General features: G+C 45.9%; 1 protein-coding gene and 1 long non-coding RNA gene across 2 annotated transcripts in view; both read left to right on the top strand.

Annotated features, from left to right (window-relative positions):
- PTPRN2 (protein tyrosine phosphatase receptor type N2) overlaps positions 1-26490 on the top strand; it is a 679248-nt gene that overhangs the window by 550247 nt on the left and 102511 nt on the right. Inside the window, 1 exon segment of the mRNA XM_075495417.1 lies at positions 18434-18646. Coding sequence (XP_075351532.1) covers positions 18434-18646 — 213 coding nt within the window.
- On the top strand, positions 10816-15203 carry LOC142405285 (uncharacterized). Its single transcript, XR_012774117.1, has 3 exons — positions 10816-11200; positions 12503-12603; positions 15093-15203. It is a non-coding gene; the product is annotated as an uncharacterized LOC142405285 (long non-coding RNA).

Genomic DNA, 26490 nt, shown 5'->3' with positions numbered 1-26490 from the left:
TTAATTTACCCACTGACTGCATCTTAAATTTCATATCTGTTCTATCATACTCTTAATTAAGCCCTAAGTAATTTAAAGCTTTGAGGTGGACTACTGTTTTATTTCTAGCTATGGTGCATGGAAGTGTGATTCATATGTTTGAATAAAAATAGATGAGGACAGACCTTCCCCAGCGTAAACTGTTACAGCTCCAGCAACTTGTCTTTCAGAGAGAAGACCAGAGAAGTGGTATAGAGATTTGTGTCATGATTTTAGCGTGAGCTGTGTTACTTACACATGGCAAAGCTACAGGACAGTGCAGAAGGGGCCTCAGGGCTGAACCTCAGGCCTTTGTGTTGGTCCCATTTCGTATTTGTTCCTATCTAAAGGCAGATGAATGATGAGGTGCAGATGGAGAAATTCTCATAACAGAGAAAGGAAATACATCCTGCTGAAGAAACAAGGTGAGGAGGTCTACTGAAGAAACTAGCACCTCCTTTTAGCAAATCTCACACTTCACGTAAAAATAGCCCATGCTCAGATGTGTGGTCAGCAGGGAGCTCTCTGCCAGCGCAGCTTCAGAACATTAATCATCTACCTTTGATATCCAAATGCAAAGTCCCGCTCTCATGGGCACCATGTAATGTTATGGCACTGAGTCTATAAACCAAAAAATGTGTTTTGCCGATCCAGACAACGTTGAACAACTCAGTTTTGAAACAAACAGACCTGTTTCTTGTGAAACTCCTTCTGTGGCAATAAACATAATTACCAAAGATTTAAAATCAACTTCCAGCTGAAAACTTGCCACGATATGCCTGTGTTTCATATCTAAACCTTTCCCTGCACTCCTTGCTGGCAATGGTATGCTTCTGCCTCTTGCTAGGTGCCTGTTGAGCAAAGCCTTTCATCAGTGTGGCTGGGGCACAATTTGGGCTAAATGTGGGAATATCACTCTTCATGAGATCAGAGCTGGTGAAAAATGCTATCTAAATATTTCCAAAACCTGCTCTTTCTTTTTAGAAATAGTAAGAAATTAAATCAGAAGCAAGATATCAAAGATACCTCAGTTAGAGCTGTACTATGCACTGCCCTGCCTGGTTTTAGGAGGAAAAATACTACCAGTGTTTATCTTTCTGATTGGCAAGAAATTTATCATCAAAACCTGAAAGTTAATTTAAAATTTAGTCGCACTTCCAGAATATGTTTTTCTATTGTTGTCTTCTACATACATCTGCCCTAATACCGCACCTCTCCTCACCTTCACATAATCTCAGTTTCATTCCTTGGGTTTATTCTTCTTTTTCCATGTCATTCAGTTGAAGAGGGAACAGAAGACACAATTCTGACAGCAAAAAACTAAAGGTATATTGTAACCATCAGAGTATGGTGATTATATGCGTTGATAAGTGGCTAAAAAATTTCATAAAATTTTTATTTGAGATTTATCTTTAATATGGGAAATGTTTGCAGCATTTTTGCAAATTTAAATACTCAGCAGAAACTGAGTATTGGAAGAAAGAAAAATAAGTTTGTTTGGCTTTTTTTTTAAACTGGATTTATTGTTTTTCTTATATATATCCTTCCATGTTTATTTCTCTCTTTGAGTAAGTGACAAACAGGAGGGAAAAATGGCGGAAGAAGGATAAAAAAGGAGGAAATAGAACTAAGCAGGAATGGGAGGACTTCTACCACTAAAAATTCAGAAGTGAATTTCTAAGACTCCTTGCATTAAGAAAATGAAAGAAATAAAACATTTCTATAAGAGCCTGCAGAAAAAAAAAATTAGTTCAATTTTGTTGTTTTTCCTCATTTTCAGGTTGGCTCTACTACAAAGAAAATGAGAAAACTGTCTTTATTATCATTAATCTGGTTCCATTCAGCCATGCTATTTATCTACAGCAGAGCCAGTAATGCAAAGGGAAGGCACAATGCCTTTATATTATTATCTCCTCTAAATATGCAAGAGTTTATGAATAAACTATTTATCGGCTTTCTTTGTGACCAGTGCTGAATTTTCTTTAAATTTGCATTATTATTACTTGCGGAGCACCTTCCACTTTGACTCCAGCATATTTTCTTCTGCTTCCATATGATCAAAGTGTCTTATGCAGATGGACCTTCTTCTACTCTGCCAAAATCTGTCAGAGTTTGCCAGTGATGCCACGGAAGAAGGATGGAGTAGAAAAGTATGTGAGACTAATGTTATACTACAGATTGGCACAAATAAATGGAAATTAACTGATATAGCACAGTACCATAGCCTTGATTAGTTTAAATTAGGAAATTTCTCAATTTAAAAATTTCTTATTTTAAGATACAACATTAAAATTCTCTCTGTGTGTGGAGAATGTCTGCACTGTGTCTCATTTCAGGCATTTTTCTTCCCATTCATCTTGTCTACTACCATGTAAATATGTATTCAAAGTCATTCTTCCTTTCTGACTAGCTTTTGCTGGTATTTCTCACATTCTGTGTGTTTTGTCACTCTTGATTTTTGTTCTCTCCTTCCTCAATCAGGTGTTTGAACAAGAGACAACAGTGTTCAAATTTTCTCTGGGGATGTAAAACAGAACGAGATAAAATCAAAAGTTGGCTTATGTCGTGATACATATTTACTGAGACAAAAACATCTCTATCTTTGAAAGAGTGTATGTTTATGGATATATTTTTAAACTAATGACTCACTGGATATGTTGCAGTTTTTAATGGTGCATGAGTAATGCCTGGGAGTCTGTATTTAAATGTGAGGGAAATCTTGACATTTTTAAAGGGAATTCTCTGGTGTTGTTTCTATGGTAACTTTTCTAAAGAGATGGTATTTGTTTCAGCTGATTTTTAATTGTGATCAACAGTAGAGTAATGAATATACTGAACATAAAGGAAAAGAAATTATATTTGTTATGAGCCTTTTTAGACCAGCAGGAGACCAAGGGACCAGTTGCACCTCACTTAAGCCCTTAACTAGGGACCTAAAGGACTTTCTGTGCTTCACGGACTTGACTTGGGTTTTTGGAAGCATGAAAGCAGGGTGAAAGGCACAAGCGTGTATCAGGGAACATAGGTAGTGGGGTTACAGCAAAGTAGTCCCCAGTAGTGCCAGATCAAATGTTTGGCTTAGTGAAACAAAAGACAGGATGATCAATCCCAAGGCTTAACTTAGCTAAAGGAACAAAACTGTTAAAAACAGTGAGTTAGAGATAATGACATAGGAAAATGAAGACCTTAAAGAATGCCTTCGCACGTCCTTTTCTCGACAGCATCTCCATTTGCTCGAAGAGCCGAACAGCAGAATGTTTCTATTAATCATAGTTATAACTCTAAAAACTTTCAGTACATTTACGTTTTAAACAATGCAATACTTTAAGGCATAGTTGCCTTTCTCCTGTGAAGTCAGGCCCTAGTGTGCTTCTGTCCTACAAGCAAGGCTAGGTAGTAGGAAAAGGTGTAAGCTTTGACCGTGGCACTCTTTTCCTGGCCTCTGAGGTGCTCGGGGGAGAGTTACACTTTCATGCACAAAGCGATCGATCCAAGCACCAAACCTGCAGCTCTTCCCTGGGTGTGCCTAAAGTCCATCCTGAGATCTCCACGGTGCCTTCAGGAGCTCTGAGGACAGGATCAGAGGGGGGCTGGAAGGACTTCCAGAGAGGAAGTTTTTCCATAAGTACTGTTTCTCCTTGAATTCACAAGGAAATGTAACGCATAAGTTGCAGAGTATCATCTAATTCATTGTGGAAAATGAAATTCTATACGTAGTTTGAGACGGTGAACTCCTAAATTTCCCTGAGCTCTGCGTTTGAAAGGGCTGTATCATGAGTATTACCGACAATTTAAAATTTGATATTGAATTAAGAGAAATCTTTGAGATCTACTGAAAAACTTTTTGAACAAAGTTATCATACACAGAGTGAGCGATTAAAAGGAGGGAAGAGGCAAGAAGGTATATTCTTTCAAAAGCCTGAGCAAATCACAAAAAAGTGATAAACAGAAGATCTTTTCAGAAGCTCTGACTTTCCCTCTGCAATTAGCTTTGCATGAGAGGCTTGTCAGTGTGCATCTTATCAAGCTCTGGCATGACCCCTTCATTCTTTGCCCTTCCAGAACTCTGATGAAGTTATGGGAATCCAGTGACAGGCATGTGGATGTAGCTCTCGGTGCCACTTTTAAGACCACTGTTTAAGGGTGAAAGCTTCTGTTGGTATAAATCAGCACTGTTGCTCCTCTTCTTCCATTTAAAAAAATGAGACTTCTGTAATAATTACTTCAAACACCAAGTGTCTGAGTACAGGTAAAAGCTTCCAGACCATACCCACATTTAGTGTAAATTGACATACCTGTATCAATATAACAGTGACTCTAAAGTCTTACTGCTTTAAATGGAATATCATATCTATACTTAGAAAAACTTTGTTTTGAAATTAATTGAAAAAATCTAATGAGCGTCTATATGCATGCTTCATTACATGCAAAATGCAAAGCATAGGATAAGTACTTTTTCAACAATCTTTCTGATTTCATATGTAATCTGAAGGCATAAATTTAAAGCACGTATTTTTAAAATGACTGGGTGATACATTCATTTTAGCATGCTGTCACACGTAATTATTTATCTAGGTTTTATAGCTTGTGGTTGCATAAACCGATGTAGTCACCTTCCTGTTTCTATAGCCAGAAAAGGCAAAATTTTTCAATGTACTTGAATGCTTGTATGACTCAGAGAAGGAAAGGGACTTTCTGAAAGTTATCTAGTCTCTATCCTCCTTCCTATAAGTGTCAGGGTCTTCTTTCTCTTTTTGATAAGCGTTCATACTTTCAGGAACCTAGTTATATTAAAAATGCCATGCACATAGTGCCTACTCGCTTTACTGACCAAGGGCCTGCTTCCAGTCAAGGGGCATTTTGTCATTTCTTCAGTAGGAAGAGAAAAAGAAGAGGAAAACCCTGGCAAATTGCTTTCTAAAATAAAGAATTGGGGTGGGAGTGGGCGTGGTGTCTTTATTAGATATAATGAAAGTGTAAGAAGGATTTTACTGGGTGTCTGGCATCTTTGCCAAATTATCAGTTAAAGCCCAGCTCCAGGACCAATATTACTGGTGATATCGCTAACGCTGTTCAGCCTTCCACCCTTTCTATGTGTCACAACATAAAAGCAAGACCCTTATCAGGGACCCTAAAGCAATGGTAGCACCAACTAGAAATCTTAAATAAGGCGGAGTACTACCGGTGCATGAACTTCAGGTGGTCTGACAGTGCTCTGTAATTCTGACATTTGTTAAAACTTTGTCAGAAGTTTTAAAACGTTAAAACAACATTTTAAATGCTGTCTTAATATGTTTTCGTAAAAGGCATTGCTATGTTTTCCACAAAGGTGGTCTTTCTCTGCAGTCAGAAATGGAAGGTCGGTGTAAAAAGAAACTCAATGGGACTGTACGAAGCACGTAAGAACTTTGTAAACCATCTGCTTTAGAACTTTAAACTATTTATAAAAGCATTTTGTTATTTTAAATTTATAATGCAAACAATTTAAAACTAATAAAAATGTTCTAACATCAGATTCAGGTAGGTTGGAAGTGAATTTCGATCAATATAATGAAGGACAATTTTCTAATGTAATCTATGTTTGTCCTGAGGCTACCAGTGTTAGAAGATAAGATAGAAAGAGTAATATTTGTGTCAAAGGCAGAAAAAACACATCTTGATTTCAGATCTCATACAGATTTGCAGCACTGGCTACTATTCTGAAAATACTTTTTCACATGTAAACTCTACTAGTTTGTTTTCATCCCAGGAAAGAAGAAATAAATATCCTTTTCACGACAATATTAAAATAGCACTTTAACAAAACTAATCTGCTGATGTTACAGTAGAGAAAACTGATGCCTAACAGTTCTCTGAATTATTGGCACGTACAGTATTGATGCGTAAAATAAGTTCAGCATTTCAATGATGGCCACGTTTTGTTATAACAAGATCACAGTGTAAAATCATGCATTTCTCATAATGTTTTACCATAAACAGGTTTTAAATTGGCATTTTTATAGAAGCTTCTTAATCAGGCTTCCATGATAACAGTATTTAGTCTCATGTTAAAACTCAAATTAATATTTTTATCTATATTCTGTGAGTATAAACCTAATCACAATGCAATTAAGGTTTCAATATTGCAAGTATTTTCTGTGAAATATTGATTTACATAAAGCCTGACCCTGAAAACATTTACTATAGTGTTCCGGTTGCTATTCTGATTAGTTCTGTTGATTTATAATGAATTTCTCAGAATGAGGTGGGCAGGATTGGGCCCTAAATTACAAAGAGATTCAAACTGTTCTGAAAGGTATAAAGGACATGTTTCAAACCACCTGCTGTGACTCCCGAGGTATTTTGAAACTTTTTCTTCAATATTTAGTTTTCCTTCAGCTGATGCTGCTGCTCAAATATTTGAAGGACAGAATTGTTACTGAATGAGGTAAAATGACACTTTTTTTTTGACATAACTACTAACAAGGCTGCCTCTGTCTTGTCCTGTGGTTTATCTCAAGAAAGAGGTTCACCTGCAAATCTAGAACATGTCAGCTTTAATTAAATTGAATATTAAAACCACAATTCATCCAGTTGTCTTGTAATATTTTGTCTGTGGATCAGTAAGCACCACAGGCAAGTGGCTCAGAGAGATCTAATAGGTTTTTTGAATTTACCTGGAAAAATGTAATAAAAGAAAATCTTCATTTGTTTAAAATTGTTTATAAAGACATCCAGTTTTATATCACTGATTACCTTTATAAGCAATACGCTATCAGAATGCCACTTTTACAGGGCTATATCAGCCTCCTAGAAGGCTGAGCTGACCTTTTCAGACAGTTGGACCTCATTTCACTAATGGGAACCCCCAAACATTTCTGCATCTCTTTCCTATTTAAAAATAAACAGTCAAAAGGGCCAATGTGAACAGAGAACTAATCAATAGAAAAATTTGCATTCAAGTTTGTTTGATTTGATGAAGCATAGAACTATTTTATTTATTGAAACTGTATTAATGTAATTAAAATAAATAGAAAATGCACTCTTTACTTAATTAATATTTTAAGCTGTCTCTGAAGAATAGTATGCAGCTTGAATGTAGTTATCATTTTTAAAATGCAAGACAGATTAATTAGATTCAAATCTTAGCCAGAATGAAATCATTTTCTTAATAAAGCTGAGAGCTCTAGAATTTACTTGGAAGTAGAAAGTGTCTGGTGTTGCTCTTCACAGATGAGCATGGGAAGATAAGACATAAAACTCAGTGAAGTCTAGTGGTTAAAATACTGCTAAGTCCATTTTCAAATTATGGTCCTAGGTGTGGGGTTTATAAATAAGAAAGGTGTGGTGGTTTCAAGACCTGGGGCTCCATCCCTTTCTTAATACATGTATTCCTAAAGTAAAGGTAATTCGAAAAAAATGTGTATAGGAACTTAATATTTGGAAAAACCTTTTTGCTCATAGGAGTGAAGGAAATTCAACTGTGATCTTAAGATCCTCGCGGACAGAAAATCCTCTGCAACATACCTGGATTTGTATTTAAGGAGCAAGGCTCCAAAGGATGTTAGATAAAACTTTTAAACAAAGCAACAAATGAGATTAAATGGTGGTTTAGCTTTATCACACATCCTTTAAAAGAATGAAAATCTATTTCATGCTATATATTGTGCATGCATTTGCAGAAAGAAGTGACTAAACTTAAACCTGCAGACAGATCTGTAGTCAGAAATCAAGACAAAAAGGTCAGTGTGGTTTTCAGCACCCAGTTATGAAGAACAGATTTTTAGGGAGTCCTGACAAACATCGCTGGTTCTCAGACAAGAGTTTTGTTCTGTGTAAACTGGAAATATCTTTCAGCATCATTCCCATTGAAATTGCAAGATTCAGAATATTTTGAGTTTAGGCGTAGTTCAAATACAGCTCTTGAATTTGGATGAATGTTAATGCGAATCTTCAAAATACTGGTATTTTAGATGCACTAAAGCCAGAGAAACTGTCTCAAAGCCATTTTTACTTTCGATTTCAAATGTTTTCCAAGAAAAAGGCATGAAACTTTCTAGAAATTCTATAATGAAATGCTGCTGATGTCAGGGTTTTTTTGGTTTCCCATTTACAAATGCATTAAATCATATGAGAAAATGTATTTAGATCACCTAAATGTAAGTTACTCCATTGAAAATGAGGTTTGATCAAGTACCAGTAAGCCGATCCACAAATAAGGGCTGTGAGTAACTGTACTATGCAAACTTTAAAAACAGTTTTTGAGTTTTAAATTAGTAAACTATTGAAAATTATTTCTTCTATCTGGCAACACATCCTACGTTTTTAATGAATAGCACATTAAATAATCTATGTTTAAATAATTTCTTTCCTGTGACATAACCCTCACAGATATTTGCCATCCCTTCAAAGGCTGGATTTAGCACGTGATGAAAGTAATGAAAAGTACATTAAAATGAAAAGTATTTTAAATTTCACTACAAATTTCTCAAAATTTCACTGTTCTGAAAAAACATGTATTTTAAATAGTATTTTGCTGTCTTGTGACACTTGGCCAGTCGATTTCATGTTTAACCTGTTCAGCACCTGACAGTTCTGAAAAGATGCAATATTTGCCCGGGAAATGATAATGAATATATTTGTAAATAAGAAATACAAACTACAAAGCTAATGGAAGTATTTATCAGTTTCAGACAGTTCATTAGGAGGATCAATATGCAAACACACGTGTCCTTTTAATGAAATCTCTTGGCGGGTTCATTTATCTTTCAACTTAAGTAATACAGGTTAGTGAGCAAATGATGTATGCTATGGCTCTTCCCGGGGCAGGATAATATTGGACGGAGAAGCGTGCTATCAGGCTGACAGACTGACGAAGTAGTAAGTTGGTACCGTGCACTAAAAATGTAGCTGATTAAATGTTTGGAGAAGCCAAGTTTGTGTTAATCTGTGGGAACGTGAAGGATTTTCCGTGAGCAGAAGCCAGGTGGGAGACAAGGAGTACCTCTTCTCCCTGGACACCTTAGCGTCAAAAATGGTGTTGGTGTAAACAGCACCTTCCTCAATCCGAAATGGGAAGGGTCGGGGTGTGCGTACGGTTATCGGGGGCGAGCCTAGGGCACAACTGCTCTGCCCTTTCTGAACAGGGCAGAACGACCCAGTACAGTGGACGGTGATGACACTTTTGGTGCTGTCCTGCAGGTTGAAGTGAAGTGTCCCGGCGGGACGGGGCGGGGCGGGGCGGGGCGGGGCGGGGGGTGCTTCGGGGATCCAGGCTGCCCTCGCCCGTCCTTGGCTTCCCCGACAGGCCCGTGTGCTTGCCAAGGCGCCTGTCGGAGAGCCGGGGGGTGGGGGAGAAGAAAAAAAAGAAGGGAAAAAAAGGAAAACGGGGTTGCTGCAGTGTCACCGGGAAAGCCGCGGGGAGCCCGAGCCGCCCGCTCCCGCCGGGAAGGCAAAGGCCGCCGGGGCCGGGCGGGCTGCAGCGGGCCGTGCCCCCGACGGCTGCCGGTGCGGCGGGGCTGTGGGGAAGGGGGCGGCCCGGCCCGCCCCGTCCATCCCGTCCCAGCCCCGCACGCCGGCCCCTCCGCACTTGCGCGGGGCCGGGACCGGGGCCGCCCCGCGGCGGGGGAGCGGGCCGGGCGGGAGGTCCCCTCGGGGGAGCAGCTCCCCTCCCTGATTTGCTTCTCTCGGCTCAGGAGGGTTTTGCCCGGGGGGGCTCGCAGGGGCTGCCGCCGCCCGAGCCGGGAGAGGCTGGGGCACAGGGGCGGCGGCGGGGGCTGCGGAGGGAAAGAGGAAGGGGAAGGGGAAGGGGAAGGGGAAGGGGAAGGGGAAGGGGAAGGGGAAGGGGAAGGGGAAGGGGAAGGGGAAGGGGAAGGGAGGGTGCCCCCCCCCCGCGGTCAGAGGAGGGCCAGCTCTGCCCTGCCTGCCATCCCCAGCCGTAGGGGCAATGGGAAACAATGGGGAGAGGGAGGCGGGAGGGCGCTTCGGGGGCGGGGGGGGCTGAAGGGGCCTCCCAAGGACCTGTCACCTCCAGCCGGCAGCCCCCCCCTCGCACTCCGCGAGCAGATGCTTCGGGGGTGCCCCCGCAGCGTGTTTGTCGGCGGCGTGCTGTAATTTGGGGGAGACGGGGAAGACTGCGGGGTCCGTTTCGTTGTAAGGGCCGGTGCTGCCCCGGGCACCTGCGCGGAGAAGCGGCTGTAACTCGGAGTCAGGGGTGCGCAGCGCCGGGCACAGCGCGGCCCCGCACCGGCCCCGCACAGGCTCTCAGCAGTCCCTGCCGTGATTTGTTTAACCGGGCTCCGCCGCTGTCCCGTGGCTGGTCGCAGCACGCTGCTCCTTCCTAATTTCGTGTGTTATTTGGAGAACCGGGACGGGAGGGGGAAAAGTTTGGACCTCCTTTGGTTGGCACTGTGTGGTTGGTTTTTTCTTTTTTTACGGAGGAAAGTCTTTTCAGGAAGAAACGTTGCGGGCTTCTTTGCTGTATTGTCATGCAAATGATCTTTAGGTTTTCCTTGCTGTCCTTGCTTGATTTTATTTTTGGCTTTCCGTCATTGTTCTGCCCTCCGCTTCCATCTTGCCAGAGTGGCACCAAAAAAAAAAAAAAGAAAGAAAAAAAGAAAAAAAAAAAGATGGGGGGACGCGTAAAAAAAAAAATCAACAACAACAAAAAACCCCGAACCGAAAAACCCCCACACATCCACAAGAGAAACCCCAAACAGCTTTTCCAAATGAGTGACACAGCCCGTGTCCATTCACCGCCTCACTCCGGCGAAGGGTTTCTCAGCAGCCCAGACCTCCTTAGCCAATTGCTGCCAGCAACATGTGGAGGGGAGGCATCGCTATAGCAACCGGTGGATGGGCCATGTGCGGCAGCCGGCAGGGGCTGCGAGCGGCCCGATATAAGGAGGGCAGCGCCGGGGCGCGCCGGCATCCTCCATCCGCGCCCGCGCCCCGCGGGGACCGCCGGGCCGCCCGGGGCCGCCGGCTCCCCCCGCCCCGCCGGGAGGCGGCTGCGGGCTGCGAGGAGCGCTGGTGCCTGCCGCCTGCCGCCGCCTTTGTCTGCGCCGAGGAGGGGAGTGGGGAGGCGGGGGGAGCGGGGGAAGTTTTGGCACCGGAGGAGGATTGCTAGAGCCCGCCGAGGTGCGCTGAGCCCTCCCAGGGAGGAGCCCGTCCCGGCACGCCGGCTGCGCCGCCATGGCAGCAGGTAAACGCGGCGGAGGATCGGGGGGGGGGGGGGGGAGCGCCGTGTTCCGAGGCGGCCCGGCCGGGGCTGAGCGTGGGAGCCGGGTGCGCGGCGTGGGGCGGAGGAGCGGGGTGTTGGGGCGGGCGGGATGGGGGGCAGCCGCTGCCGCCGCCCTCCCCGTCGGTCGAGGCCGGGCCGGCTCCCCGCGAAGCGGCGCGGGCGGCGGGAGGGGCGGCGGGAGGGCCGCTTCGCCTCCTGCCGGCCCCGCGGCCGCCAAAGCCCCGGGCGCCCCCGGCCCGGCGCTTCCCGGGATGCTCCCGGTATCGGGGGCCGTCGGACAGGAGCGGGTGCAGCGGCCCCGGCGCGGCGAGGACGTGCCCTTGCCGCTCCCCTCGGCCCGTTCGCGGCTCGGTGCCCCGAGGACGGGTCCCCCGCGGCGGGTGCGCGGAGGCGGCCGCCGGAGCCCCGTCCCCGGGCGGGGGCGGCCTGGGAGCCGCGGGGCCCGGCCCGGCTCCCTGTGAGACGGGGCGGCTGCTCCGCTGGCGGGGCCTCGGGCTCCACCAGCGTGTAACCGAGAGACGGCTCGCTTGTTGGCACTCGGTTTTAAGGGCGCTTTGTCTAATCCCTAAATTATGTGCCTTCAGCATCAGCATTAGGTCAGCGCTGGCACTACGGCTTGTGTTTCTCTTGCTTGCTGAAGATGCTTGATTAAGCTCGGCTGTCGCTGACCGTCCTCTTGGCTCGGGCTCTGACAGTGACTTGGAGCTGCTGAGCCCTCTATTTATCTGTTTCACTCTGGCTTACAAAGCCTGGGCTGAGGAGGAAACCTGCGTCCTGGTGCTCCCATTCTGCTGCTTTCCCTTAGTTGCTCCTGAGCCCTTAGAGATGGGAATCGAAGTTTCTTCACCGTGCTGAAGTCTCCGCACCCTCCTCTTCTTGCTGCCACCCCAGAGGCGCGCTGCGCGGCTGCGGGCAGGACGGGCCACGCTTCTCCGGCTCTGGCTCACCTACCTCCTCCACAGGCATGGATGTGGCTGTCCGGTTTCCTGAGTCGTGTGTTACCCCTACGGTCTCAGTGATGCTGTAGGCTTTTGTGCCGTGCTCTTTAACTAAATACCGACTTAAAAAAATACCCAGATCCTCAGGAAAATCTTGAAGCTCTTTAAATTTCCTCTTTCGCAACCTTATTCCTTCCACGCCACAAACTTCTTTGGGGTTCTCGGACATTTTGGCATTTCAGCATCACCTTGTAGTGGGATTCAGGATAATAGCTATAATTTTCTTGTAACTCTAACCAGAAACTTCACTTCTGTTTGCCTTTAGGAAGCCAGAAGAAAATATCTACCATTGATCAAGGGATCTTTGAACTCGCTGAATTCTTGATTGTATTCAGTCATTGTTCGTGGTATTAATCCTACTAAAAGGTATAGAGACGCTCCAGAGTGCTTTGTGGTGTTGAAGGTTGTGGAAAGATCATTGTACCCCTACAGATGAATAGATCTGTGGCTCTTGCAGTGACCTTTCTCAGTGATTTGAATAAGCTGCAGTTCCCAGAAATCCATCTGCCTTTTGTGTTTGTCGATTTGTCTAATCTTTCCGACCCCTAAAAGAAGCAAAAAGTACCTTCCCATCCGATTTCATCCTCCCGAGTAAAAGCATTAAATTGACCTCATTTCAGGTGATGAACTGACATCTGCTGAAAGTGATCCTGGCATCAGGCGAGCTTTCGGGGGGGGTGAGGAGGGAGGCAGAGGACAGCAGCCCCAGAAACCTCTTACTAACTCTAAAGATAGTCCCTTAAAACACCAACAAGTAGCCCGGACCATACAGCTCGGGAGCACAGTGCTGAACGCAAGAAACATTATACGCAGTGAAGGTGAACATCCCCAGGCCCTGCTGCCCCAGTCTAACCTGACTGGGAGTGCGAAGTAGGGGAGGAGAAGCAGGAACCAAAACCGAGGGAGATGCTGCTTTCCCTTCTGTTTGCTTTCTTATTTTACTAAAGGAAAAAATTCTTATCTGTAGGTTTCCTGGGGACAGACTAGGGTAGCCAGGCTCCTCCTGATGTAAAGTATTTCTCTGGTTTTCTAGTAACCTATCAAAACTTAGCCAGCATAGTGTATCTCAACCTGCTCAGATAACCTTACAGAGGGATATTACTAGAAGTGAATTTAAGTTTAGATTTATTTAAGCGAGCAGACATACACAGATGTGTGTGTATATATATATATGAATACATATTATATATATATCTCCGTACACACCCACACACATCCCTTTCTTCATGCTTTCTATATTAAGGAAATAATACACATATCCTTTATGGTTTGTTTTAATGTCAGTGGCTGCGACTATTAGCAAAGGATCCTCCTAAAAAAAACCCCTGATGAACTAAAACTTATTTTAGTGAAGTTTATTTTTAAGAATAATTATTTTCTTGTAGAATTCTTTTCTTCTGCCTAGGCACTTTTTTCCCTCCTTGAATGGCAGATTTGCAAGTACAATTTCATCTGCACAGAGGAACAATAGCTTTCAGTTGCACAAAGGATTTCTCCCACCCTGAATCCAAACCACAATGCCTCTTGCTCTGATAATAGCTTCTGAAAAGATTTTGTAACGCACAGAATTAATACATGATTATTTCCGCCTCACTTCTCTCATTTATTAGATTCTATAGTGAATTCCAAATTAAAAATAGCACCTCTTGAGTTTTTTAACGTTCTAATATTTTGAAACAAATCGTATTCTGAAGTTCATCTTTTTGCCCGTGTTTACTAAGAAGTCTGCATTTTTTTATTATTGCTCAGAAACAAAGCTAGCTAATATAAATGTAAAAATCAAGGCATGCAAAAATTGCAAAAAATTATAATGTCAAGTTGGTTTAAAATTAATGGGAGTGATTTTTCCTTTGCAAACTGGAAGAAAGGTCGGGTGTAGTAACTGGCAAACTGGGTTTTCAATCAGGAATATCTTTTTAAATTTATGAAGCAAAACAAAACCTCAACTTCAGTTAGAGTTTTGCTTCAGCAAGGACCAGAATCAGGCCCCGTGTCCTAAAGGAAATAATGAAGTGTAATTCTGCTGAGGCATCTGGAAGGTGAGCTTTCACATCACTGCATGGGAGCTCCTCTCTGCTCTTACAAAGACTTTCTCCCACACTTCCAACATAGGTGTAAGAACTTATTTACATGAAAGCGTACATTAAATATTTACTGACATTTGCCTGGAATTCGTTTGAAATGTCGGCGGTTCTGCTGCATCATGGGATGACACCGCAGAACGGGATGCTGCTCTTTGATTAGAACAGTGATTTGTGACTCCAGAGTTATGGCTGCTCTAGTTACTGACTCACTCTTGGGTGTATATAGAATGCGTTCTGTCGAGGGACTGGGAAAGCCTACATGAGATCAGATCCTAAGCATTTTTTCTTCCCTCTTTAAAAAAAACAACCACCACAAACCCTCACAGAAGCAGTGTACTTCAAGCAAACACTGTTGAGTGTAAGTGGTAGGTGTAATGTTGTTTTGAGACAGGGTAAATCGCTGCCTTCTAGCATTTAAGCTCAGGCCGGGCTGTTTTAAAGCAAGGAAAGACTGTCTGAATATCTCCAAAGTCTCCGTATTTAGAGTCACTTCCTAAGCCATCCATTTAGGAATTAGTTGTTTTTCCTTCACTTGGGACTCTGTGATGCTACACAATTTTCCAAGTGGAAAATCATTCAGAGGAATGTCAATATATTCTGTTATGTAAAGTTTAAAAACCGCATAGTTACATGTAGCTGAGTTTAATATTTAATTATGTGTAACTTATGTGGTCTATTTATTTGTTAAGCCTCGGGGGGGGGGGGGGGGGGGGGGGGAAGGCGATTTGTTTTTCTTGTTATGCAACAGCTATTGTTCCCCCTCCACCCCAGGCACCCGCACCCGCACCGTGGCAGCCCCAGCCAGCACAGGGAGAGGTGTTCTGCTTTAAAAGACATCCGACTGTAAATGTCAAATTCATAAATATTTCAAGTCAATTTCAAGTCAAGTCTGACAGGACGCCTCTAATTAACCCTGGGCTCCGTTTCAGGCTGGGGCCTTACTGCAGGGAAGAATCAGGGGTTTAGGTGAGGTGGAGAAATCTGTGCTCGGGGGGGGGGGAGGGCTGGTAACTAACTCGTCGGATTAATTTTTACCCGTTTCATAATTTGATGTTTGGTCAGACATCAAGCAGGATGAAAGGGCAGCGGGTCTCTCCAGCTGAGTTGGGGGCAGTGGGGACTGTTTCCTGAGGCTCTCCTGATGGGACAGCCCGGGGGCGCCGGGCCCCGCTGCCCTCTGCGGCGCCGGGTGTCCCCAGCCCGGGAGCGCCGCCGCTGCGGGACCCGCAGCCGGAGCCAGGCGGCGGGGCTTGGCCGTCGGCTTTACTCGGCGCTTTATGCGGGGTCGCGCAGCCGGCAGCAGTCACCGATGCCGGGGTGTTTCCCGGGGGCGGCGTGGGGGCTGGCCGAGGTGGCCCTAAGCACCAACACCCCCCCCCCCCCCCCGGAGGCAGGGAGGGGAGAGGGGAACCCTCCGGGCCCCGACGGCAGCGGCTCCGGAGGTGCTCCCCGTGAAGCGGGCGGGAGGAAGGAGCGGGGAGAAGGGCCGGCGGCCCCCCGGTAGAGCCCCTCGCTCTTCCCCGGCAGCCGCTCCGACGGGGCGGGGTACCGCCGGGCGGGCGCGCAGGCGGAGAGCGGGGGGCTGCGGCCGTGCCCCGTCGCCTCTTCCCTCCCGCTGCGGGGCCGCCATCCCCTTCCAGGGCGCGGAGAGTCGGGGCAGGCGTTAGCGCCGGTCCCCCAGACGTGTACGGTTTTTGCAAGCACTCGCCTGCCTGGAGCCCATCACTGGGGACACGGCTACACGGCTCCCCACGGAAGATGCCTGCCGAGATGTAAACAAGGCTCAACGCCCCACGGAAGGTTTCAAACTCTTCCCCGTGTGTGTTTCACGTTCCCGGGTGCAGCCGTGCGCTGGGGACGTGCGGGGTGTCTCGGCGGTCTCGGCGAGCGCTTCTTTTGTTAAGGGCAGCCAGCTCCGGGGACGGCAGCCCCGGCTTTGCGGGAGAACTGCCTGGCGAAGTTGGAAGCGACATCTAAAATCCCTGGAACTCCAGGGGGAGAAGGGCAGGCACGCTCTTTCTGTCCCCCGTGTTTACTCGGGGCATCTGACAGCACTGTGCTCCCGCCGTTGCCATTGTTTCTCTCGCCCAGCCCTGTCCCCGGGTGTTCGTGCCGCTCTTTCGCACGGCAACCGGAGAAGGAAAATCGTTTAAACCCCCGATGGCGAAAGCAGAGAGAGAAGAGATTCAGGAGCCGTGCCCGCAACCGCCCGCCAGCCTCCTCCTTCCCGCCGCCGGCGGCGGTGCCCCTGCGCGCTCCCGGGGCCCGAGGCGGGGGCGGCGGCCCGAGCCGCGCGGGGAGCGGGGCCGGCCCGCGGGGGGTCCGGGTGGGCGGCTCGTCCCTGCCGCGCTGATGGGAGGCCAAACGCCGCGGCGAGGCGGATTAACGTCCCGGGGCGCAGCGCCCGGGGAGGGGGCGCCGGCACTTTTGCTGGAGCTGCCTATTTAGATGCAGATTGCGACCTCCGGCCCCGAGGGGCCGGCGGCCTTTCACGGAGATGCTAATGGCAGAGCGCGGCGGCCCTTTGCCCCCCCCCCAGGGTCCCCAGGGCCGAGGCGGCGGGAGCTGCGAGCGGGCGGCGGCTGCCGTCGGTGCTGCCCCTCCCGGGTCTCCTTTGCAAACCGTCCCCCGCCCGGTGCGGAGGGCGGGCAGCGGTGCGGGCCGAGGCCGCGCTCCCCCCGCCGCGGCCGGGGCAGGTGCCCGGCGGGGGCCGCAGAGCGCGGGGGGTGGGCGCGGGGAGGCGGCCCCGGAGCCCCCCCCGGGGCCGGGGCGGGGAGGGGGGGGGGGTCAGCCCCGTCCTCCTGGTGGCTGTTGGGATTTGGAGGAGGGGCCGGCCGCGGTTTGGGGGAGGGAGGCAGGGAGGCGGCGGGTCCGGCGGTGGCTGCGCGGGCGCGGAGGCGGCGGCGGGCGGCACATGCCCGGCCCCGGCGAGCCCTGCGCCCGCCCCCCGCCGCCCGGGGTTTACAAACCCGGCAGCCCTCCTCCGCCCGGCGCATCCAGGCAAGAAAATCCGGGAGTCTTATTGAACCTGCATTTCCATTAACTCTGCCTCAGCCCCGGCTAATCCGCAGCACTGAAGGCAAGGAGGCTAATTAATGACAAGCTTTTACAGTCAAGACCAGCGATAATTGCTTTGGTGGCCTTTATGATTACAAGATAAAAATGGACCGGGCCTGACATAAGAGCCACTGTGTACACTGCAAGACAGGAGGAAATTAAGAGCTGGCTAGCTGAATACGGAGCAGAAAATTACTAATAGAGGAGAGATAATGAATAGGCCGGCTAGGCATTCATGGGGAAAAATCCATTTTGTTACCACGCGAAATTAGGTGGTGGAAAGGAGTTTGCTAATTGTTCTCATCTTGTAGCAACCAGGACTGAGGCAGGGGCGTGCTTTTCAATTCATTTCCCTGGTAATTGTGAAAGGGGGAAAGCAGGCCAAATGAGTCTTGCTGCAATTTGCGCGCCTGGTCTTTTCATTTTCATGTTGCGTTTTTAATTGTTGCTAATATAGCTTATAATGAAGCTAATGAGGGGAAATTATTGTACAACTTTTTAGCACATGGAGACAAGTGAAACGCACTAGAAGGATTCTCTCCTATCGCTGCAAAAATAATAGTAATCTGGAGGAGTTTGGAACTATCGCGCTTTTTTATCCTTTTCCTTCTACAACAGACAAAAGGAAGGACCGCCACCTACTTCCCCCCCCCCCCCCCCCCCGTCGTTCCGTATTTCGTTTTTCACTCCAAGAGAAAATAATACCGGACTTTCCCTTGCTGCCCCCTCGCAGCCCCTGGCCCTGCATGCGGTCCTGCGGGGGGGCGCGGAACTGCGGGGCGCGGCGCGGTGCTTGCGCGCACCCAGCGCGCCCGCCTCCGCCTTTCGGTCGTTAAATGCAAGCCGCCGGGAGGGGAGGGGAGGGGACGGAACGGAGGGGGGGGGGGGGGCGCATGTCAGCAGTGCTGGCCCTGCCCGCCCGTTCGCCTCCATCCTTGGCTGAAAGTTCGCGCTGCCGGGTGTTTCCCCCGACGGGGTGTCCCCCCCCCCCGCGCTGCTCGGCGCTGCTCCGCCACCGCGCAACTCAGGCGCTGCCTCTCTCTCCTCCCCTGCAGAAAAGCCACGTCCCGCCGCTCCCGCAGCGCGGGGAAGAGGCAGAGTCCGCCAAATTCCTCCTCCTCACCCTCCTCTCCCTCGCCGGCATCGCCGGGGTCCTGGCGGCGTCGGGGGTCGCCTACTGCCTCCGCCACCGCGCCCACCACCGGCTGAAGGAGAAGCTCTCGGCCCTGGGGACCGACGCCGGCTCCGACGCCCCCGCTGCTTATCAGGTAAGGACCGAGCTCTCCTCCTCCGGCCCGGCTCCCCCCGGGGTGCCCGGCAGCCCCCGGGGGACCCCTCCCGTACTGGGAGCCGGGGGGTGGGTTTGTTCCCGGCGCTGCCCCCCGGCTCCGTTCATATTCCCGCGGATTCACTGGAGCGGCTTTTTGCTGCTGGGGATTAATCTTGGCTGTTCTGGTAGTTGCTGTACATTCGTGCCTAATTAGAAACATTTAAAAAAAAAAAAAGGAAAGAAGAAGCCCTTGCCATTGAAATTCTCTGAAAAATAACATTAATATCCATAATCTGTCACCCCTGCCACTATTAATAACGAAAAATCTTTAACATTTATGAGGAATGGATTGCACGGTTATCTGAAGATGTCTCTCTTTTTGAGTAATCGACTTCTTCAGGGTCTGATATGAAAAGAGCCTTTGACCCGATCTGTTGCCACCTTCTGCCATTATTCAGATAAAATGAAATCTAATGCTGATAGATGGGGAGGTAAACCAGGACTGGTTCTGGGAGAACAATGGTCGCAGATGTGTACCCAGTAATACGGGAGGACTGCACTCAGATTTCCTGAAATAAATCAGAAACCTCAGGCTTTCTCTTTCAATTTCACGAGTGTTGGGTGGAGAGACACTCTGCATCTTCCTGAAGTTTGGTTGAGATCGTGGCACTTTATTTCTTGGTGTGTTATTGGTGTGGCAATGCATGTGTTACACCACGCAGCCCTGGTCTGCTATCCCGGTGTATTTGGAGTGTGACCAGGAAAAAGAATTCAAGAATGTGTAAACATTGTTGCTGTAGTACCCGTGGCTGCTGTGCCCCCGTAGGGTCTCCCTAATGGCACTCTTCTGTCAAGTTTTATTTTACCTTCTTGTTCTGCTTAGGTTCAGACATTATGGTCTTTCTGGATTCTGGAGTTGAGGTAGATTCAAATTGGCAGCTGGGAGTCATACGGGAATCGACTCGTATTTCCTCGCAAAGTTTGGGTCTGCCTGTGCCTCTTACGTGTTAAAGATGTAACGTATTAAGTACGTCTCCACAGGCTGGGTCCAGGGAGATTTCAGTACAGAATGATAAATACGAATGTTTCTGTAACAATTAGTATCTTCAGGAATGGTTTTCAGTTTGGATGGAATGTTTACTGAAAAAAAAAAATCTTTAAATTACTTTATATCTTTAATGACTTCCAAAGCAAGAGAGAGTGAGAGCAAGAGCATTTCCAGTGGAAAAAAGGAGTGTCCTCCAGGATAAATAAAGTGTGAACAAAACAGCAGTTTGTCAGATCAGTTTTGTTGGCCAAAGAGACTGTGGCCATAAATTATTTTTGGTTGGTTTTAATAGGGAACTTGTTGTTGACTTATTTAAACCACAGAAGCAATAGGTAGTCTTTTTCTTCCGTCAAACGTGAATACAAGAATTCTTAATTTAAAAAAGAAGCCCTCCAGGTTCCAAAATCACACTTGAAACTGAATTTGTGATAATTAACAGGACAATCTTCCTACTGACAGCTCTAATTAATAGTATCTGTAATTAAAATCGTGCCCTTCCAGCAGGAAAATTGTTTGAATTTCTTGGAGTGACCTTTTTTGCCATTTCTCCTGGGAGTATAGTGGTTAAGTTGATATTGATTTTATAATGAGCTCTGGTTTGTTTAATAAGAATCTGTAATCCAGACACTAAATGAAATGTGTGCTTCATTTCTTCTTCCCAGATTTATATGTATTTTAAAATCTTCCTAGTTAGATCTGAGAGTGACATTTTCTGTTTAAAAACAACAACAATGCTTCGAGGATGCTGCTCAGTTTTTCAATAGCGAGACTGTATTAATATTCTTTGTTCCTGGCCTTTGGGCCCAGTCCTAACCACCTGACTTCTTAAACATTTCCATTGGTTTTTCAGGGGAACCGTAGTCATGAGTGGGAGGAAAAATGTTTTTCCTTAAATACAAAGGTTTCTAAGCGCTTGGCTCTCCTCCCATGGAAGTAAATGGGAATTTTGCCATTTGTTTCAATGGCAGCAGTAGGAGGCCCCAGTATAAGCAGACAAAATACTCAGGCAGTTTTGATGCTGCTAAGTAGCGTTTTATCAAAATGAATCGCTGAGCCTGGTTCTGTATATAATAAACTATTCACGTGGATTTGAAGAGAAACAGGATTGAGCCCTATTCGCATTGTCAAAATCGCCTTATGTTGAGCTGTGTGAAATGTAATGGATATCTGGTGTGATGCATGTTTTGGGTAACATCAGTTAGGTCTCAGAAAAGCATCAATTATCTTTTTCCTCATTTTGTGTGATACTCATAGGGGAATAATGTAACCTGTATTAATACGAGGGAAGAAAAAAGCAGATAGCTTTGAAAATTGTACCTACTTTGTTCTCTTCTGTTAAATGTTTCCCAAGTATCTACTCAGTTAACTCAGTGTATTTTAAAAATATGAAATATTTCAGCAGCTGCTGCCACTACACTTTAAAGCACGCTACTCCAATATGTTGCTGCTTACAGCTTAAGTGACAATTCAGATTTATTTTTTTTAATTTGAAGGGGGAAAAATTGGTCGGTATAAAAAGGCCTGGTGGCCCAATGTGATTCAGAGAGAACACTGAAATATCACTTCTATTCACATGCTTCTCAAAATGTCAGGGGTTTGTATCTTCACATAAACAAGACTGACCTAAATTTTCAAGATTTAGCAGAAGCATTTTTCATCCTAACCCAGTTCAGCCAGGAGAGTTCATCCGGGGTTTTACTCCTTCCTTACTCACCCTGTGAACTTCAAAGAGTTTTTTCCCACAGCTGCTTTTTTTTTTTTTTTCCCCCCTCTTTCTAGCTTGTGCAGTGAAATACCAGCTTGAGAAGGGGAAAACAGACAAACCATATTGTCAGGGAAATAGCAGGTTGGCTGCTAAGTCTCCCCCCACGCCGGAGGCGTAGTGCCTGTCATGCAACGTCACTCTCCCTCGGGCACTCACCTGCTAGCGCGAGCAGTTCTCGTGTGAGCCCACTTACCTGCTAGCGCGAGTGTTTCTTGTCTAAGCGTGGGTAGAAGTGACCAGTCTTAGGCAGAAGAACCAATACCGTCTAAAAGTTGAAGCAGGCAACTAAAATCTCTGCGGTGCCCTTGATAAGCTGGCAAAGGGCCCGACGCCACTTGAAGAGGTTGCGGCGTGAGTCTGGTTCTTCAGGTGTTTGGCAAGGCAAGCAGCTGGCCTTCAGAGTGTTAAAGTAAGGTCTGGGGGACTAAACCCTATTTAAAGACTAAGTAACGCGAGGAAGGGTAGATACACAATTACAACTTCATTTATCTTTGAATCACTAAACAACAAAATTATAGGCTGGTTTAATTAGACAGGGGCTAAGGAGCTTTTCAAAACTAAAGGGAATAGGGTATCGTGGAAAATGTTGCATGCGCATAAAATGCATTTTATACATAAAAGCGGACAATTTTTGCGTACCTTTTAAACACGTCTCCTGTCCTTTCAGATCGCACGTGTAATGATTAGATAAGTCAGCGTTAGCATTCAGGGCTGACTAAAAAGAGGCTCTGAGTGCCTCCGTGGAGCCCCTGCGCATGTGCACACCTGCACCCGTGTTTGTTGCTCGTGTTGCTTTGATCTTCTTTGAAAAGCAAGTTTAGCATTCTGCAAGCCCACTCTCTGGTCCAGGAGATTAGGGCCGAAGCGTTTTAGGAATTTTCAGCAGACAGTCTTTGATTTATTTCACAACACTGAGCAGATTTTCTTCGTGCACTTTGAAGCCTTTAGAACGTAACGCAGAGAAAAACGGGCATTCAGGCATCGGGGGCGGGCTGCAAACAGGGCCACTAAGTGCACATCTTACTTGTCACTGCTCCCATTAGCGAGCAATTTATTAATGTAATGAGTGTATGTTAGTGACTGCTACTATTTAGGGATGGTCTGTTTGATTCAGAGTGATGTATTTGTGAGTCCAGCTGAACTCTGGCTTTTGACCCCCGTGTGGGGAACGCTGGGTTGTGCGAGATATTAAATCATCAGCATATTTTATACTTTGCACTGCAGAACTTTGCGATGAGCATAGTCTTCTGCATCACTGATAATGCTCTGCAAAACATTGCCCATAATGGAATTTAAAGGCAAAAGTTAAAATGCACTAAAGCTGGCTTCAGAAAGCCTGCCTTTTAATATTTTATGTCAATAATGTTCTTTTTAATTTTCCTTCATCTCAGCCAAAAGAACTTCCTTGAAAAAGTGAGGGGGCAAAGACCAAGCAGTTTACAATGAAGTTCCTTCTTAAACTGCCTGAAGTGTTCAAGGTGACAGGAGCCGTGCACTGTCAGTGCAGCTGGATTACATCATCAGCTGTTTTAAAAACTTGTTCAAATAACTTCATTTGGCAGGCATATAGTTGTAAATTATATGTTAAATTCTACATTATTACATGAGTTATATTATATATAAATTATATATTCCTTTGTCAAGTACAGTCTTATTAATTACATGATCCTTCTGTATTCAAAGCCACTAAGAACTTCTCTGTGCTTTTAAAGATTTTGATCCTGCTGGTATTTGTTATTAGAGATGTTAAGAACATGGTATTTTCAACAATTACAATAAATATTTTGCTGCAAAATTTTTAAAAAGCTCCAACTGAAAGAATCCACTGGAAACATAGTCTCCACTTAACCATCATGCCTCTTTTGTGTGTTTAAATACAGATAATTCATTACCTCTAATGTGGCTTCATATTTTACACTCCAGACTGACTTTCATAAGCGAACATGTTATTATAGTATTAGACTTTAATGTTATAGTAATACTGTATATCAGCTCCTTAGAAAATGGAATTTTATGGACTAAGTGAAATGGAAAAAAAAAAAAGGAAAATTTTGCTGTTCTTATTTATCAAGCTCTCAGTAATATTCAAATTACCATCAGTATTGGGACCAAAGTAAGCTGGTAAACTGGGGTGAATCAGTACCATGAAGTATTACCTCATAGCTACGTAAAACTGTTTCATTTTCAAGGACCCTCATGACACTGAAGCAAAAAAGATATCACTGAGGATGAGATGTATCCAGTACATGAGTATTTAGTAAACATTCCGTAAGGAATACCTTTGGTAAGGATTTTGGATAGATGAAAATTTTGCCTTAAGGCTGATTACGACGACGGGCTTGCTTGTGTTTTCTTCTGGGAAAACAAAGGACATGATGCATTTTTAATCTTTTCTTTTCCTGTGTCCTTATTAAAAGAGAAAAAAAAGATCATCTCATATGACTATGTAAAGCAACAGGACAAACTGTAATTGTTATGTATTAGAAGAGTTGTTCTTGTCCATTTAAGTCTGCTTATTGTGCATTATGTGAACAATTTTCTCTATCTTTAATTAGAATTTTGTCTTAAAATAAATTCTCAGGAACCTGCAAATGCACTGTATGTAGTGTTGTTACATAGACTCTACTTTAAAGGTGAGACAGTTTCCCAATGTACAAAATACATATTCTACACAATAGTCGTGCGTAGCAATCATGGGAGAGAAGAAAGAAGTGGGGAGTGTTTGCATGTGATTAGCAGAGAGCTTACCTTATGTTTAAACACTTCACTGAAGTCAGACGGTGGATGGGCAAAGCAGAATGAGGCAAAACAGGAGGTATACAAACATGGATTTAACTTTTAATCTGTTTTTTATCTGATTAGTGTTCAGAACAATCCACAATTCGTGGGGTGCAGTGGACTGTGTAATTCCCTAACCTTGCTTCCTGTGGTAGCCATAAAATTGAGTTAAATGGTAGTAATGTTCAAAATAGCATTTCAGAATACGGTATGAATTTGTAAATCAGCACAAATTTATCAAACATGCCTGTTTGATAAATTGGGGTGTAAGTAAATAAATAAATAAATGGGGGTATGTTATCAATCTTACCCCTAGCGTTTAAAATCAACTTCAAAATACTGCTTAATGAGACATGCCCATTTTAAGTGCTGAAGCCCAATGGCCCAGATTTCAGAGGGCACTTCAGGATTTGAGCTTGCCCTGTCCGTCTGCGAGGAGCAGTGCTCTCCCATCGCCTCCTCCCCTGCTCTGCCCGGTGCTCCAGCACGCACGGCCCCGGCAGCGGGGCAGCCCCCGGGGGACCGCGCTGGCTGGGCTTGTTACGAATAGCTCTCCTCCAAGCTTTTCCTATTTAAGAAAATAACTTCTGTAAATTACTCTGTGTTGGAGAAATGGATTTGCCCTGAGCAGAGAAGGTTTTACCTTTGCAGCCCAGGTCCTGGGCTGCTGCAGCAGTGGCAGTGCAGCAACGCTTTTGAGTAAAATACTCTTTACAGTAGAGTGGGCAGGTGGAGAGAGAGGGGTTTTTGCAGGCACGAAAGGAAAATGAGTGTACACGCAACTCCTGGAGTGCTTGGATAAGAATGTGGCATGTGGGTTTAGATTTGAGTAATATAAACTGTCTTTTTCAAGTAGTTGGCTGTTTATCTGCGTGGGACTAGTGCAAAGTGGCAGAGAGGTGATGTCGACCCTCTCCCCTCACCTGACTTTGTTTATTTTTCCCTGTCTAAAGAATATGGTGTTTGAGCCTGGTGTTTTGTGGAACAAGGACAAACGTGCTCCAAGCATCTTGCAGTATAATTTCTGTGTATTTAGGATGTAAGAAAATGCTAAGAAAAAATAGTAGGAGGGGAAATGAAGTTAATGACTCATTTTTAATTACTGGGAAATCCAGAGTCCTTACCCAAACAGGCATTTCTTAGAAATGTGCTGGAGGTGCTCTGGACTTGCAGGCTGCATCTCACCCAGTAAATTAAACCAGTAAATTGTTTGAATGGCCCTGGCACCGTTTCAGGCCAAGCCACCCAACTTTCTCCCAAACAATTTCTCCGCACAGTTAGCACAGCCCAAGAAAAAGACATATATTCATTCACCGGGCAGTTTGCTTAACAGTTTGGCTGTGGCCACCCTGTTTTAGAGGGTGAGAATCACTGTTGCTTTACCTGCCCTAACTCCCCGTCCTGGACCGCCGAGGTCTGGGCTGCCGCTCCCGAGCATCCCGCTCCTGCTTCAGAGCCCCTTCCACCCGTCCCTGCCGCGCCGCAGGCTGTTTGCCAGCTGAGCGTGGGCTGGTTCTGGATAAGTACAATGGATTGTCTCCCTCTGGTAAATTGATTATGTCCCAGTGCCTGTATGTTATAAAAAAGCCAAAGATAACCACAGCCTTGCCTAATGGGCTGGAGAATATTTGATCTGCAGTCCCAGGCAGTACATCATCTCAAGTGTCCTGATTTCTTTCTGGAATAACTATACTGTCTTCAGTGGCATTTTTTTCTGATGTAATGTAGAGGATAATCAGGCCTGTCTTTCCTGCACACTTCTGCCCTTTTTTCTGTTTTAGGATTTTCCTTTTTGCTTTTGGAGCAGCTCTGTTATCATGTTTCAGGTTTGACACATTCTTCTATTGTATATTCTCTGAACGCTCAGCAGCTAACACTGCGATCTGGCTTGCTGAGCCTTTCATATTCCCTCGGAGTGCTGCACTAGAAGAAAAAAAAAATTTTTTTTTTAAAGTTTTTAACAGGGAAGTTTTTTATTTGCGGAATGAATCTTGTATCAGGGTCGTGTTCCCTGGAAGAGAGTAGAAGTTAATTTTGTGTACATAAAGAACTGTTGTAGATGGTGTTTGTCGGTTCTTGTAGGACGATGTTGCCTGCAAGCAGGAACAGGTTGCAGTTTATTCTCTGAGGTCTGTAAGGTACATAAAAAGCATTCTTCTTACTGCTTTCTTCTGGGTAGGTCTGTTCATCCTGCACAGCGGTCTCACACGGTGGGCAGTGAAAGGGGAGAGGAGTGGGGGATGCAGTGTCG

The sequence above is a fragment of the Mycteria americana genome, chromosome 2 (genome assembly GCF_035582795.1).
Source record: "Mycteria americana isolate JAX WOST 10 ecotype Jacksonville Zoo and Gardens chromosome 2, USCA_MyAme_1.0, whole genome shotgun sequence".
Lineage (NCBI taxonomy): Eukaryota > Metazoa > Chordata > Aves > Ciconiiformes > Ciconiidae > Mycteria > Mycteria americana.
The sequence above is the reverse complement of the archived record's forward strand: the minus strand, read 5'-3'. Positions and strand labels throughout refer to the sequence as shown.